General features: G+C 55.8%; 1 protein-coding gene across 4 annotated transcripts in view; it reads right to left on the reverse strand.

The window, feature by feature from the left end:
* SHANK2 (SH3 and multiple ankyrin repeat domains 2) overlaps positions 1-16,989 on the reverse strand; it is a 561,554-nt gene that overhangs the window by 389,747 nt on the left and 154,818 nt on the right. For all 4 annotated transcript variants that reach the window (XM_024987497.2, XM_015461388.3, XM_015461387.3 and 1 more), the window contains exon 10: positions 13,258-13,335. In XM_024987497.2, the coding sequence (XP_024843265.1) occupies positions 13,258-13,335 (78 nt within the window). The remainder of the gene's footprint in view (positions 1-13,257; positions 13,336-16,989) is intronic.

The following is a 16,989-nucleotide window of genomic DNA, read 5'->3' on the forward strand; positions in this document are numbered from 1 at the left end:
ACCCACCACCTGCGCTCCATCCGCGCACCCACCACCTGCGCTCCACCCGCACCCCACCACCTGCGCTCCACCCGCGCACCCACCACCTGCGCTCCACCCGCACCCCACCACCTGCGCTCCATCCGCGCACCCGCCACCTGCGCTCCATCCGCGCACCCCGACCTGCGCTCCATCCGCGCCCCGCCACCTGCGCTCCACCCGCACCCCACCACCTGCGCTCCATCCGCGCACCCACCACCTGCGCTCCACCCGCACCCCACCACCTGCGCTCCATCCGCGCACCCGCCACCTGCGCTCCATCCGCGCACCCCGACCTGCGCTCCATCCGCGCCCCGCCACCTGCGCTCCACCCGCACCCCGCCACCTGCGCTCCATCCACGCGCCCCCCAACCTGCGCTCCATCCACGCGCCCCCCAACCTGCGCTCCATCCGCACACCCACCACCTGCGCTCCATCCGCGCACCCTCCACCTGCGCTCCATGCCTCCTCCACACCCACATCTGCTTGCGTTCTCACTCCTCTGCGTCCCAGTTCTCTTTCTTTTTTGGCAGCGCCTCATGGTACGTGGGATCTTAGTTCCTCAACTATGGATCGAACCTGTGCCCCAGCAGTGGACCTCTGGAGTCTTAACCCCTGGACCCCCTGCTTCTAACCAGCACATTCCTGGTGCTCTGCCATGATTTCTTTCCATTTAAATATTAGTTATCGATGTCCTGCCAGGAAAGAGAGGGCTCAGCTCCTCCGTCACACAACCCAACACGGGCGGGTCCCGGCTTTGCCTAATCATTACACCATGCTTACATGAGGATGGCTAAGTCTGTCTTCCCCACAGTCAGGAGCGCCAGCCAACTATGAGTCTCCCTCCCTGGAGGGAGTAAGAGCAGCATTTAAAAATCTGCTTTTCTATTGACCTATAGTCGATGGGTCACCAGGTTCTGACAACAGCCTCCTCTCTGGGTGCAAACACTTCAGCCGTCTCTCTGCCACCTTCGTTTCCAGGTGACGTGCGCCCTGGAGAATGAAATTCACAGTCCCTGAGCTTCCAGGATGTCACAGAAATGCCTGACCCCGGACCTCTATACAGAAATTGCTTTTTTCCTTCTTGAAACTTAGGAACCATAGTTTTATTTTTCTTCCCGAAGTTCTGAGCTCTCATGAGCCCTGTCCTTGCTGTTGACAACTGCTCACATTTGACCTGTAAACGCAGGGGCCTTTCCAGCGGGGGATCTCGTTTCCTCCTGTTTGGCAGCACTGTCTTGAATGATATCTTTGCTGACTTCTGCCCTCTCAGAGATTCCATTATTCAGGTGTTAAACCTGCTCATGACTCCTCGATTACCTGAACCCCAACCTTCTGTCCATCTCCTCAGCGATTCTGGGCTCATGGCTTTCCTGCCATCATGACTCTTCATGGGCCCCCTGAACCCCCACTTCACCATGCTCTAGCCTCTCTTATCACACCGTGGATACAGGGTGTATGTCCTGAAGTCCCCTCCTGTTCTCTCAATTCCCCAGTTTCTTTCTAGAGCCTTTATTTGTGCCTGTTTGGTGTCTGCCTTTCCCGATGGCGGTTTTCCCTTAACGACTGGTGATGCTGGGCTGTCTGTTCTGTTTCCATTTTCAGCTTGAAGCGTCTGCACACAGGACGGAAACTCTGGATGTGGTGAGTTGGTCCTACAGTGGGAGGACACACCCCAGGGGGGCCTCGTGAAACACAGGTGCTTGGGGGAGGGGTTCTGGTCATGGAGGTGACAGCGGGTGCAAAGGCCCGGGGGCAAGCATGTGTCTGGCTGCCTGAGGAGCAGCCGGAGGCTGGGTGTCTGGGGTAGAGGGAGTGAGCTGGGAGCTGTGACATCAGTGAGCAACATGCTCCCCTGGTGGCGCGAGCAGGAAAGAACCTGCCTGCCAGTGTAGGTAGACGTAGGAGACGTGGGTTTGATCTGTGGGTTGGGAAGATCCCCCGGGGAGGGCATGGCAACCCACTCCAGGATTCTTGCCTAGAGAATTTCACAGACAGGGGAGCCTGGTGGGATACAGTTCCTAGGGTCACACAGAGTCAGGCATGACTGAAGCAACTTAGCACACACCAGGTCAGCAAGGACCCCACAAGCCGGGCCTACAGGCCTAGCAGGTTCAACTGAAACACCACGTCCAGTCTCACCTGCATCTCCAACACTCAGGGTCTCCAGGGTGCTGACCTGAGGTCTGGTGGCAGGCAGGGTGGCCTCCCCAACACTCTTCACCTCTTTTCTCTCCCCTTCCTGGAGCTGAGGACTGGTGACTGCCTCTCCTTCGTTCTTACATAACAGGGTCAGGCACCCACGTGCATCCTGACCTTCACACGCTCCCTGGTGACTGAGGGTCCTTTTCTCAGCTTGTGAAGAGCAGCATCTGCAAACCGAGCCCCTGGCCCAGCCCAGCCCTGCCCACATGCCTGGGTCGGGGGTCTCAAGGCCGGCTGCACAGTGCTGTGTTTAGGGGGACAGCCTGCACCGTAACTTTAAACCTGTGGAACCTGGGTTCACGGTGCAAGGGTTCCAGGGAAGAGCTCCGAGGACTCGACCTCCCCTACCCAGACCAGGCGTCCACCCGGGGCTCCCTGGAGCCCTCAGTCCCCGGGTCTGATGACTCTGACCTCAAGCCAGCTCCTTCCCAGCCTTGGGCTCCACTTCATCACCCCTCCTTCACTGTTGCAAATCAACCAGTTAACGAGGAGAATCTCCTGACCCCAAGCTGGATCAGTTCAGGGGGAACCCCTTCCTCATGCCACATAAGGGGCAAACGTCAGCCCTGCTTTTCACATGGGATCACGTGTGTGCGTACATGTTAGTCGCTTGGCCGTCCCCAACTCTTTGCTATCCCATGGATGACAGCCCGCCAGGCTCCTCTGTCCCTGGGATTCTCCAGGCAAGAATACTGGAGCGGGTTGCCATTTCCTCCTCCAGAGGGGATCTCCCTGACCCAGGGATTGAACCCAGGTCTCCTGCATTGCAGGCAGATTCTTTACCAGCTGAGCCACTGGGATCACAACAGGCAGTGGGACGGGACGGGCTGATGTCCGTTTGTTTCCTTCTGTCCTGGGGGACCCGCACGTCTCGCTCAGAGTAAAACCCAGAGTCCTCTCCCAGTCATGGGGGCCCCCCCTGGTCTCCACTCACCCACCGCCCCCGCTGGCTGATCCGCTCTGCTCCTCACAATGGCCAGGCGTGCGCTGATGCCAGGGCCTTTGGGTGTGCCAGTTCTCACCCGTTCTCGCCCGCAGGCATCTGCATGGCCCCCTGCCTCCTCCCTCCTTCCATCCTGGCCTCCACTCAAACGTCAGAGGTCCTGCAAGGCTCCCGTCACTAAAGACACTGGCTCCTGCAGCTCCACCCCCTCTCTCTACCCACTCACTCACCGTGCCTTCTCTCTCTTCAACTAGTTTAGCAACCCTGACGCAGTATGCGTATATCCGTTTAACTGTTAATCATTAGTCTGACGAACACACACTCCACGAGAGCAGGGGCGTCCTTGTTCACTGATGTGTCTCGGGGCACCTAGACGAGAGTGTGGCTCTTCCTGGGAACTCGGCGTATGCTGTCTGGAATAATGAACTTGAAACCTGATCCTTCTCCATCACAGATAAGCACAGTCCATCAGCCCCAAACTTGGGTCTCCCGGGTTTCTGCGCCCTGATCCAGAGACACGACGTCCTCTTCCCTGTTTCTATGGGAACTCAGAGTCTGAATCCCAAATAAGAAGAACTTTTCAAAGAAACGACTTAAAAATGAATGGCTTCCCTGACCACATGCCCTAAGCAGGGATCCGGGGAAGTGCTCAGAGGGCCAGGCCGTGAAGCGGAAGAGGTGGGCGAGGGCGGGCAGTCAGGAGCAGCGGGGACTGGGCCAGGGGGGCAACTGCAGAGCTTCCCAAAGAGGCAGAGCTCCCCATGCCAGCCGAACGCCAACACACACGACGACTGCCTGGGTGTGCCCGCTTTTCCCAATTATTCGAGGGTAGCTGGAAATTGGAATTTTATAACAAATTGGAGGATATTTAAATATTGGCAAAGAATCTAGCTTTTAAAAAGTCTGGGCAGGCAGTCCAGGGGTTAAGACTTTGTACTTCCAACGTAGGAGGCATGGGTTCGATCTTTGGTCAGAGAACTAAGATCCCACATGCCATGTGACCTGGCCAAAAACAAAACAGAAAACTTAGATAAAGATGCAAAACTACGGGCAGGCCACAGCCTAAGTCTCTGGGTTAAGATCCACCCCCTGGATTGCAGACTGTGACCTATCCCACCAACAGCTGGGTACCCAGCCCTGTGGAAGGTCAGTAGATCACCAGCCATGAGGCGGGCACCCATGATGCCGGCTCCTGCCCCACCGAGCTGCTTCTAAACACCCCGGAGACACACACGCAATGGAGAGAAGAGAATCCGGTCGGACTGAAAAACGCAGTTTTCTGTCGTCACTCGCGGAAAGGTCTCAGATGAAACCTGGCATTTCATCACTCATCCTGCGAGGGTTTAACCGCTGCTTCTCATGGAGTGCAGGTGGAGGGGGCTTCGAAGTGGAGAGGCTGAGAAGGTGGCCGTCTGCAAGCCCGGAAGAGGGGCCCTCGCCAGGAACTGCAGGGCCAGCACCTTGACTTTGGCCTCCCCCTCTCCAGCCCTGCTGTCTGAGCTGCCCCATCTGTGGGACCTGTCCCAGCGGCCCAGATGGACACACCATGGGCAGCACAAAGGCCATGATCACACAGCTGTGGGGTCCCGCTCCCACATGGTGGCGTCCCCAGTAGCTCTCCTTGGTGGCAAGGAGCAGAGATGCGCCCGAGCTGGTGACAGTCTTCACAGAGGGCAGAGGGGAAACCATGGGAACCGAGGCAGGAGCCTGGCTCAGGGCCGGGCGGCAGGGCGCAGGGCTGAGTGCTTCAGGGTGTGGGCAGCGGGAACCGGTGAGCTGGCCACTGGCCCGCCACCGGCGAGCTCTCGTGGCAGCCCCCCGCAGGGGCTGGAGCAGAGGACCACACGCTGTGGGCTCCGAGCAGCAGAGCCTCACCCGGTTCTGGAAGCCACAGTCCAAAGTCAGGCTCGCAGGGCCCAACCCGGGCTGTGGGCAGGGCTGGCTCCCTCCACAGGCTCCTGGCCAGGGTCCTCCCTGCCTCTTCCGGCTTCTAGGGGCTGCAGGAGCTCTGGGCTCATGGCTGCATCCCCCGTCTCTTCCTCATCTTCATGGGGCCCCTTCCCCTGTGCTCACTCCCATAGAAGGACCCTAGAAATGACGCTGAGCCCTCCCAGATAATCCAGACTAACCACCACCTCAAGATCCTTAGCCGCTTGGTAAAGTCCCTGCTGTACGAGGTCGTAGCCACAGGTTCCATAGGTCAGGAGCCACCTCTCCTGGGGCCTTTATTTAGCCCAGCACAGACCCCTGCCCTGCGGGGTGGGGCCCTTGCAGCACCCGCCATGCACCTCCCTGGGGGTGCCCCAGGCCCAGAACCGTCACAGTCACCCACGCCCTGGGCCCTGGCTCCTGCCCCATCCCCTGGAGAGCAGGGCCCGCTCCCCAGCAGTGGCTGCGTCTCGGCTCGAGTCTGATGTGTGGTCCCCTCACACCAGGGTCCTCGGCCACCCCACTCGGCCCTGCTTTCCCATCTTTTCACCTGCCATGATATGCCCCCCTCACTTGGGGGCAGCCGTGCCCACGTGGGGCTGGTCCCTCCCGTCTCACCACGCTCCCTGCTGCTCCCCAGCCCTCTGCCTGCCAGACCCAGGGCATCCCCGAGGCTCAGGGGCACTGGTCCCAGTGAGCTGAAGGTCAAGCTGGGATCGCTCTTTGGATCCATGCTGGGTGGTGGGCAGGGGTCACGTGGGTGGTGGTCCTTCTGAGCTGGGATTGGGGAGGAGGAGGACCCGTGACCACCTCCAAGGATGAGGGAAGGAGCCACCGTGTGCCCGGGGGGATGAGGCTGTATGGACGCCATCGGAATTGAATTTACAGGCATGGCCACAGACTCTGAACCCTCAACTAGATAAGCTCCTCCAGAGGGCCTGTATGTGTGCATGTGTGTGTCTATGTGGTGTGTGTCTACGTGTGTGTCGGTGTGCATGTGTGTGTCTGTGTGTTTGTGTGTCTCTGTGTGTGCAGTGTGTCAATATCTATGTGTACATCTCCATGTGTGTGCCCGTGTGTCCATGTGTCTGTGTGTGCAAACGTGTGCAGTGTGTCTGTATCTATGTGTGCGTGTCCATGTGTGTGCAGTTATGTGTCTATGTGTTGGTGTGTGCACACGTGTGTCTGTGTGTGCACGTGTGTGCAGCGTGTGCATATCTATGTATGCATGTCCATGTGTGTGCAGATGTGTGTCTATGTGTTGGTGTGTGCACATGTGTGTGTGTGTGCAGATGTGCAGTGTGTCCGTATCTATGTGTGCATGTCCATGTGTGTGCAGATGTGTGTCTATGTGTTGGTGTGTGCACATGTGTGTCTGTGTGTGCAGATGTGCCGTGTGTCCGTATCTATGTGTGCATGTCCATGTGTGTGCAGATGTGTGTCTACGTGTTGGTGTATGCACACGTGTGTCTGTGTGTGCAGTGTGTGCGTATCTATGTGTGCATGCCCATGTGTGTGCAGATGTGCGTCTATGTGTTGGCGTGTGCATGTGTCTGTGTGCTGATGTGTGTCTGTGTGCACGTGTGTGTGTGCAGTCTCTGTATCTAAGTGTGCACGTCCGTGAGCGTGTGCGTGTCCGTGCATGTCTGCGTGTCCCTGTGCCTCTGACGTGGTTTTACGGCAGCCCTGGGCTTCCCCCAGGTCACCTCATCCCATTTGTGGGCAGAAGGCAGTCCCGCAGAGCAGGGCTGGGACCCTGCCCCGACCTGCCCCAGGGGAATGCAAGGTTGTGGGGGAGAAGCCCGCCTTGCCCTTGCACTACAGTCCGTGGGGACTGCTACAAGACTCCACACCACCCAACAGTCTGCCCTTGCACTACAGTCCGTGGGGACTGCTACAAGACTCCACACCACCCAACAGTCTGCCCTTGCACTACAGTCCGTGGGGACTGCTACAAGACTCCACACCACCCAACAGTCTGCCCTTGCACTACAGTCCGTGGGGACTGCTACAAGACTCCACACCACCCAACAGTCTGCCCTTGCACTACAGTCCGTGGGGACTGCTACAAGACTCCACACCACCCAACAGTCTGCCCTTGCACTACAGTCCGTGGGGACTGCTACAAGACTCCACACCACCCAACAGTCTGCCCTTGCACTACAGTCCGTGGGGACTGCTACAAGACTCCACACCACCCAACAGTCCTACTGCTGAGTCACCAACACGGAAGGAAGTGCAAACAGGCGCCCGGAGGAAACAGCATCCAAGTGCCTGCTGAGTGGATTTCATCAACTTCCCAGAAAAAATACAGCACCTGGAACCCAGATGCGGGAATGTCAGGCTGCCTTTGTCGCTGAGCCATCCCCCAACCCGGTGGCTCCAAGGTCACAGAGAAGGATAGGAGACTCGGTCACTCGCAAGGGGTCACCACCCTGTCCAACATCGAATGTGACCTGGGAGAATGTCCATCCGTCTCCGGCTGTGTCCCGGGATGAGCGAGCCAAGTCAGAGCTGAAGGAGATCTCGTAGGTCTGAAGGACAAGAGCCAGGATCTGACACTTCAGGGGGGACCCAAGGTCATTCCCGTGAACCACGTGTCCCCCAAGAACCCACAGCACCACGGCCACGTCCTGGGCATCAGACAGCACGTCACAGAAGGGCTCGAGGAGATGGATTTTACTGTCGTCTGCCAGCACCAGGCTTGGCTCGGTGATTTACCGCCCGAGACCAGAGGCCGGGAACTCCCTCCTTCCTGGTGCCGGCCTTTCTCGTCCCGTCATATCCCGAGTGATGGTGGAAGAAGGACTCGGGGGCCAAGGCCGTGAGCAACCCTCACCATCCCCTTCGAGCTGTGGACCCCGGCGTCTACCCAACTCTCCATCTGAAGGGGACGATGGAGACCTGTGTCACGAGTGACGTGTGTTAAAGGCCGAGAGTCTGGCGGGGCCAAGAGCTCTGCTCCCTGTGCACGACCTTCACCAGCAAGACCCCCAGCAGGTCCTTCTGTATCCCCCACCCAACTCCTGCCTCGGATCCTTTCTCACAAGTCCCTCCCTGGAGGACAGCCGGACAGCCGATGTCTGAAATGACTCTCACTGCCTTGCCTCCCCTCCTGTTTTCTCCTCTCTCTCTGCTTCTTGGTGTCTGAGAGCAGCTGCAGAGGGCAGCCTGGGGGCCAACAGATCGGTGACGCGTGGGTGGGGGGGAGCTGCTTCTCCAAACACACAGGGGCTGGAGGCCTGCCCTCCAGAACCACGGAGCCCCTACGGAATGGAGCCGCCGGCGGGCAGGAAGGGTTCAACTCCATCCTCCTGGGCCCAGCCAGGGCTCTCCAGGGAAGGACATAGAGGATGTGCACACACACACACTGATTTATTTTAAAGAACCGGCTCCTGAGATGGTGAGGCCTGGCAAGCGTGAGGTCTGGGGCGGGCCAGTGTTGGGAACCCAGGTGGGGTCTCTGTATTACAGTCTGGAGCAGAATTCCTTCTTCTCTGGGAAACCCCAGCTTTCACTCCCAATGCCTCCAGCTGATGGGAGAGGCCCACCCACATCACGGAGGCTCCACCTCCTCAACCGAGTCAACTGAGTGCTGATCTGAACCTACAGTAACATCACAGCACTGGAGCCTAATCCAGCAGACACCACAGCCATCCCACCAGCCACGGCGGTCCCACCAGCCACCGTGTCTCTCTCCCCACTGCCCCACTGGCTGCACACTCTCTTCACTTAGACCTTCCACCTCCTTAGAATTCTTTCCATCCCATTTCCCCTTAGCTTCAGAACCAGGACATGCTTGCTTCCTTGGACTGAGTGATCCAGAAAGCAAAGGATTCCCTGTTGATGTTCGCTCCACGCCAGGATGGAAGACCAGTCACGGGCCAGAGGACGTGCCTGCTTCTCCCCAAACCAGAGCCTGGGATGGCACTCAATGGCCTGGAGGCCACGGACACGGCCACTGACTGATTCAGGAAGCCTAGGCGTCCATCCCCAAGTCCATGTCTCCCATAAACTGGGCATAAAAATCCCACCTCGTTGGGTTGTCGAACATTAAATGAAAATGTACAGAAGAGCATTTGTGAGCTTTGAGATTCTGTGCAACTGGGGAGAGTCATCTTCACTATGTTCAACACACTAGACTGCATCATCACCACCAGAACCACCAGAACCATCACCACCACCAGCACCACCAGCACCACCAGAACCACCACCACCACCAGCACCATCGTCATGAATGTTATGACTGAACTGCGTCTCCCACTGTGATGATATTTATAGACAGGGCCTCCAGGGAGGTAAGTAAGGCTAAATGAGGTCATAAGGGTAGGAAGCTAATCAGATAAGATTGCTGTTCCTACAAGAAGAGGAAGAAACACCAGAAGCCTCTCTCTCTCTCTGTCTTCACAGTACACTGAAGAAACGCCAGTGACCAGGTGCCTGTCTGTAAGCCAGGAAGACAGCCCTCCCAGAAACTGCATCTGCCAGCACCTTGACCTCGGACTTCTCGTCTCCAGACTGTGAGGAGTAACGTCTGCTGTTTAAGCCCCAGTCCATGTACTTTGTCATGGCGGCCCAGGGTGACTCAGACCATCACCGCCATCACAATCACGGCCACTGCTATTTCAGAAACGTCCAAGTAATGTTGTAGACGCTCCTTCTGCTCTTCCTTCTCTTCCTTCAAAACGTCACCTCTGTCTCTCACGATTCTCAAACCTGAGCAGATGCTGAGGTCTCTAGGGGACTTATGAGGACTTAGGACCCGAAGCCCTGCCCCCAAGCTTTGGATTCAGGGTAGTGCAAGGGAAGCCTGAGAACCTGCATTTCTCTCCAGTTCCTGAGTCCTGCTGCCGTTGCTCCAGCCTTGGGATTAAATCAAGCAAAGTTCGGCCGGATGAAGTCTGTCAAATATCCCATGGTGTGTTAGAAAAGCCCCTGCTCACAACAGCAGCTGAATGCCATCAAGACTTCCCAGGTGGACACACTTGAGCCCTGTTAAATGATGTGGCAAGCGGACATGCCCCCCGAAATCAACAGGGAGGGGTTCACTTTTCATCACCGGGAGGGGAGGGATCACGAATGCAACACGAATGCTGGGGACGTATTACCGGCGAGGCTCCAGACGCTGAAGTCTCTCTGCACCATGAAAACACGAGGAGGTGGGGACACGCGAGGCAGCGAGGCCAGCTTGCACAGTCAGAGCGGTACTGGGTGTGCCGAGCGCATCCCAGGCTTTGATCCTGCCCCGACCACGAACAATGTCTGCAGGGCACAAGGCCCATTATTCAGGCGTAATTGTCTTCCTGAACCATTTGGGGCTCTTGATTGATTATTGTTAGCAAAATCAAGACAGATGGCCTTGGGGGTGAGCTGGGGTGGATCTGTTGCGGTGGGGGGTGGTAGGGAGGGTGCAGAAGGGTTCCTTCCAGGACTCTTGGAAGAAGGGGGCGTCCCCCCCGAGGTGGTCGCTGCCTGAGGGCACAGGACAGGAGTGGGGACTCACGGACCGGGCGGGTGGTGTTTGCCAACAGTGACCTTCTGTCCTGGGTGCCGCGCACAACTCACTCCCCTGGGGAGTCAGGTGGCGGGTACAAACCTCTGCCCAGAAGGGCAGCAATGGCTCTGTGGTACCGTCCACGTGCCAACCCAAATCAAAGGCCACTGCTGTTGCTCTTCAGTCACTCAGTCGTGTCCTGCTCTTTGTGACCCCATAGACCACAGCACGCCAGGCCTCCCTGTCCCTCACCAACTCCCAGAGTTTGCCCAAGCTCATACATGTCCGTTGAGTTGGTGATGCCATCCAACCGTCTCATTCCCTGCTGCCCTCTTCTCCTTTTGCCTTCAATCTTTCCCAGCCAAGGGCATTAGCTGCTATTTTCTAAGCAATTTAAGTATTGTTTGACTTCAAAAAAAGGGCCACGGAAATGCATCACTTAATAGCAACAAGATATTTAAACCGAGACCACCGACCTATGGATGAGTCCCATCACGAAGTGGCAAGAGCCCGCACTCCCTCATTATCACCACTGCGAAGAGGACATGCTTTGGGAAAGAAAGCATAGTCTTTGTAGACCCAATAACACACCAGGAACTCACCTCCATGACCCATTTCACATTAAATACCTTTAAGCCACAGATGCAGAGTAAAACCCAAGCCTGCCACTGCTCATGAGCCACTGCTCATGAGCTGAGCAAACTTATTAACGATGACTGTTAAACACCCAGCTTCATTTGGGGATTGAGCTGACTCATTTTCAAGCCATCAAGGGCTTTCCCAGTGGCTCAGTGGTAAAGAAACTGCCTGCCAATGCGGGAGACACAGGTTTGATCCCTGAGCCATGACAGTCCCACACGCCTTGGAGCAACGAAGTCCGAGCACCACGACTACTGAGCCTGTGCTCGAGAGCCTGCATGCTGTGATGACTGAAGCGCACACGCCTACAGCCCGTGCTCAGCAACGAGAGGCCACTGCAGTGAGGAGCCCGCACAGCACAACTAGCGAGCGGCCGCCACTGCTGCTAAGTCACTTCAGTCGTGTCCGACTCTGTGCGACCCCAGAGACGTCAGCCCACCAGGCTCCCCTGTCCCTGGGATTCTCCAGGCAAGAACACTGGAGTGGGTTGCCATTTCCTTCTCCAATGCATGAAAGTGAAAAGTGAAAGTGAAGTCACTCAGTTGTGTCCGACTCTTTGTGACCCCATGGACTGCAGCCTTCCAAGCTCCTCCGTCCATGAGATTTTCCAGGTAAGAGTACTGGAGTGGGGTGCCATTGCCATCTACTAGACACAGACAAAAACACACAGCAATGAAGACCCAGCACAGCCAAAAATACAGTAATTTTTAAAAAGATATCAAACCCATCTATATTACTAATATCTGAGCGGAGGAATCCCTGATGGCTCAGTGGGTAAAAAATCAGCCTGCAATTCAGGAGACACAGGCGATGCAGGTTCAATCCCTGGGTTGCGAAGACCCCTTGGAGGAGGAAATGGTTAACCCACTCCAGTACTCTTGTACTGGAAAATCCCACGGACAGAGGAGCCTGGTGGGCTGCAGTCCACGGTGTCGCAAAGAGTCGGGCATGACTGAGCGCTGACGCAATGACACGATGGCAAGGGGAGGATGAGCCGAGTGACCCCTGGAAGCCAGGTCTAAACGTGAGACCTCTCTCTGCTCAGGAAGGTGTAAAAAGTCTTTCCAGATAAAAAGAATCACAGTCACATCAATGTTCAGTTTGAGGAGAGAGAGAGAGCCGACTGTGTTTAGGAAGAAAAAAGCATTTCTGCAACTTCGGGCGTTTAGCCAAAAAAAAAAAAGTTCTTTCATGCTAAACCATCTGGTCAGCTGCATCAAAATTCAATGAGCCCCACGTTTATAAAACGGGGTATTACTCAGCCATAAAAAGGGACGAAGCAGCGATACACCCAGCACAGATGGACCTTGAAAAGGCCGTGCTGAGCGAAAGAAGCTCAGCACAAAAGACCACGTACGGCACAAGCCCCTCCGCTTCTGCAGCGTCCAGAGGCAGCTCATCCCCAGGGACAGCGGGAAACGAGAGGCTGTCCAGGGGCCACGGGAGGGAGGAGCAGGGAGTGACTCTTCCGGGTCCAGAGTTTCCTTGGGCGGATGACAAGCCACACAGAGGGGATGTGACCACACCGCGCCATGTGCCCCGGCCACTGAACTGCACGGCTGCGACGGTGCCTTCTGTGTAACACGTACTTCACCACAGTTTACAAACCAGGACCCTGGCTTTTTGCTCCACTTCGTAACCCCGTGGCCGCTCCGAGCTGGGTTGCTGACCGTCTACCCAGGACAGCAGGCCAGGTGGGGTCACTGGACGGATGGCGAGCCACCCTGCCGCGCCCAGGAGACTGTCCCTGTTCACACGATGGGCAGCGAAGCCAGCACTGCCCGCCACTGCAACGACAACGTCCGGGTCTTTCTGCTTTTCACAAACTGCCTTCGTGAATTGCCCCCCGGAGGCATGGCTGCCTTAGCTGTTTGTTCTAATCCGAAGGAAGCTGGTGTGTACAGGCGATCTGAAAGAGGGTCTCGCTCCAAACACAGACCTCGCCCCCGACCCCAGGGCCCAGTGCTCACCGAACATGGAGAGGGCGTGCGGCCCGGGGGCGTCGCGGGAGCTGGAGGAGCCTGCTTACCTGGAACGGGGTCTGGCTGTTGTAGTTCTTCAGTTCCTTATCTCCACCTCGAAACAGAAGCACGCGAGCACAGCTGTCCTGCAGAGGGAAGAAGAGATCTGTTTGCAAATCACGGCACATATATCTTGCAAAGGAGCTTGTTCACAGGGTGAGCTTGCAGGAGTTCAGAGACATGGAAACACAAAGTCAACAGGAGGGGGTTTCTGCTCACTGGAGCAACCAGGAGGAGGGCAGATGCCCAGACGCTGCCAGCTGAACCTTCACTGCTGCAAAGACTTGGGACGGCGACTCAGCAGAATCTGCAAAAATTTCACATACACACACCCCACGGCCAGTGATTCTTTTTAAGACTATATGTACCCATGGAGAAAGCTTGAGTGCGGAAGAATTGATGCTTTTGAATTGTGGTGTTGGAGAAGACTCTTGAGAGTCCTTTGGACTGCAAGGAGATCCAACCAGTCCATCCTAAAGGAAATCAACACTGAATATTCACTGATGCTGGAGCTGAAACTCCAATACTTTGGCCACCTGTTGCAAAGAACTGACTCATTGGAAAAGACCCTGATGCTGGGAAGGATTGAAGGTGGGAGGAGAAGGGGATGACAGACGATGAGATGGTTGGATGCCATCACCGACTCAGTGGACATGAGTTTGAGCAAGCTTTGGGAGTTGGTGATGGACAGTGAAGTCTGGCATTCTGCAGTCCATGGGGTTGCAAAGAGTCGGACATGACTGAGCAACTGAATTGATGCATGCAGAAGGAAATGGCAACCCACTCCAGTATTCTTGCCTGGAAAATCCCACAGACAGAGGAGGCTGGTGGGCTACAGTTCATTGGGTGGCAAAAGGTCAGACATGACTGAGCAACTGAGCACCTTTATAGAGAGCTTTGCACGTGCATATAAAATATGTACTAATTGAAAGACCACAAGTAAACTCCAAAAGGAAAGAAGAGAAAATGTGGAGATGGCAAAAATACTCTAAAATAAGGAAAAGTGGGAACGATTCTGGAATATTCTTTGTTTTCAAAACAACTTTCTCTTGAAGTACAGCTGATCTGCGCTGTTCCCGGTGCCCAGCAGCGCGATCCAGTTACATACACAGACGCACGTGCTGTTTCAGATACTTTTCCATCAGGGGTCATCACAGGATATCGACATGCTTCTCCGAGCCACACAGTAGGTCCTTGTTGCTTATCTGTTTCTGTTCATCCTAAATTCCTGATGTATCCCTCTCCCATTTTCCCCTTTGGTAACCATGTGTATTTCTACGTCTATGAGTCTGTTTTGTAAATAAGTTGATTTCAGACTCCATATAAAAGTGACACATATCTTTATCTGGCTTACTTAGTGCGATAATTTCTGGATCCATCCATGTTGCTGCAAATGGCCATCGGTTCACTGTTTTGGCTGCCGTCTACGGGGTCGCACAGAGTCGGACACGACGGAAGCGACGCAGCAGCAGCAGCAGAATGTTCCATGGTATATATGTACCACGACCTCTTTACCCACTGCTCTGCTGATGGGCATTTAGGTTGCTTCCATCTCCTGGCTATTGTAAGGAGTGCTGCTATGAACACTGGGGTGCACGGATTTTTCTCAATTAGCATTTTGTCCAGATATATGCCCAGGAGTGGCATTGCTGGATCATTTGGTGTCTCTATGTTTAGTTTTTTAAGGAACCTCCATAATATTCTCCACAGAACATTCTTTGCCAAGGCAGTGATAGCAAAAACAAAACAAAAAAAAAACAACACACGCCGATAATACACTGACTAGAAAAAAATCCAAAATGTCTAACTAGAAAATATGAGTCTCAGAACAACAATATAGCTTAATTTCACTTCCATTTTAAAGTCTGTATTTTAGAAAGCAATGAATAGTTCTGGAAAGAAGTTACCCGTTGACAGGAATTGCTTTCTCAGGAAGGAGAAAGGGTGGGGGAACAAACAGCAGGGATCTTCTGTTGTTATTTTCTGTACTTACACTTCCTAATGTCTTTAAGAGGCAGCCAACGTTCTTTTCTCGTGTTATCTGTACAATGAAAAGGGACCTAGTCCTGTCGGTTTAGTGAGCCTCTACTATTCACCTGGAGAGGCTAACCCTCTTGAAGTCCTGATGGGGAGGCTGGGGACAATACCCACAGAGAAAAAGGCACGTGAAGGAGCTCCCAGGTTTCCTAGTGGTGAGAACTCCGTACGATCTCTGCTGGGGCCCAGGTTCAATCCCCGGTCGGGGAACTGAGATCCTGCGAGCCGCTCGGAGCACCAAGTGAAATGAAAGAGAGACAGGTGGAAGCAGACTGATGAAGCAGCAGTGGGGACGCGAGTCCTCTGCCTACCGGACGCAGCTGGGCTGTTACGAACGAGCAGGTTACCTTTGGGGACGAGTCTTTAGATGCTCAAGTGCCCACAGGCGCAGGCGCCTGACGCAGGGGGGTTGCACGGTCTCCCGCGGCAAGCCCCCGCCCCAGGCCCATCGCCCTGGCCCACCGCCATCTACAGAGTCCAGAGCAGAGGCAACAGGCATGGCCCCCCAGGCTGCACGCTTGGTAAGTAACTGCTGAATGAAGAGTCCACGAGGCAACCGACCGGGGTTTCCACCCAGGGACCTGCTTACAGGGCCGGGCCAGCAGTCCCGCCCCAGCTCCGGGGGACCCGCTGCCCTGGGAAGGGCAGGGGCCGAGAACAAGACACACGGCACAGGCCGGGGAGCTGGGCGAACAGCAGCCTGGAGACGAGGCTGGAGATCCGGAGACAGGAGGGGTGGGCGCTGCCCGCGGCGGGGGCTGCGGGTGGGGAGTGGTTGGGGGCGATGAAAACGCTCTAATAGTAACTGTGGGGTGGTTAGCCAATGTGCAAGCAGATTGAAAAACAGTGAATTGTATATTTTAGATAGGCAAACTGTACGGTGTGTGAGAGAAATCTCAATAAAGGTGTTAAATATTATCAACAGAAAAGTAAGAAAGAGTCAGAGTCAGAGAGATCAAGAGAGACACAGAGACACAGTCAGAGACCACGAGAGACAGAGATCAAGGGAGATACAGAGACAAAGTCAGAGACCAAGGGAGAGACAGAGAGAGACACAGAGACCATGAGAGACAGAGACCAAGGGAGAGACAGAGAGAGGCACAGGGTCAGAAAGACTAGGAGATACAGACACCAAGGGAGACAGAGAGAGAGATACAGACAGAGAACACTGGCAGCAAGTTGGCTCTGTGCCCGCCAGGGCCGCCCTGACCCCCGAGACCCGGGTGAGGGCCCCGGGGCCTCTTGCAGGACGATGATATTAATGGGGGGACACCCATGCCCGGAGCAAACAGGAGCCGAGGCAGCGCGACCCCCGTTCTCTGAGCCGCGGTCCGGCAGACACACGGGACAGGGTGGGGTCCGCTCACAAACCTGCCGGCCGCAGGCGGGATGGCTCCGAGTTCTGCAGGAAAGACTGCTGTCGGGCGGCCGGGGTCCCAGGCCTCAAAGGCACACCTGAGTGGCCGTGAGGGTCACTGCAGACTTGGGGTGCACACTGCAGGGCCTGGAAGGAGGCTGCCCTTGCGGACCGCTGTGGCTGGAGAGAGGGCCTGGGGACCACTTCAGGCTGGGTCCACAAGGCAGGCAGAGAGACAGACAGGGGGCCCTTGGGAGGGAGGGGAGGCTCCGTGGTGGCAAGAAGGACATGTGCAGATAGAGGTTAGGAGAGAAAAAGAGGGTGGAAGGACACACAGCCAGGAGCC

Source organism: Bos taurus, chromosome 29 (genome assembly GCF_002263795.3).
Source record: "Bos taurus isolate L1 Dominette 01449 registration number 42190680 breed Hereford chromosome 29, ARS-UCD2.0, whole genome shotgun sequence".
NCBI lineage: Eukaryota > Metazoa > Chordata > Mammalia > Artiodactyla > Bovidae > Bos > Bos taurus.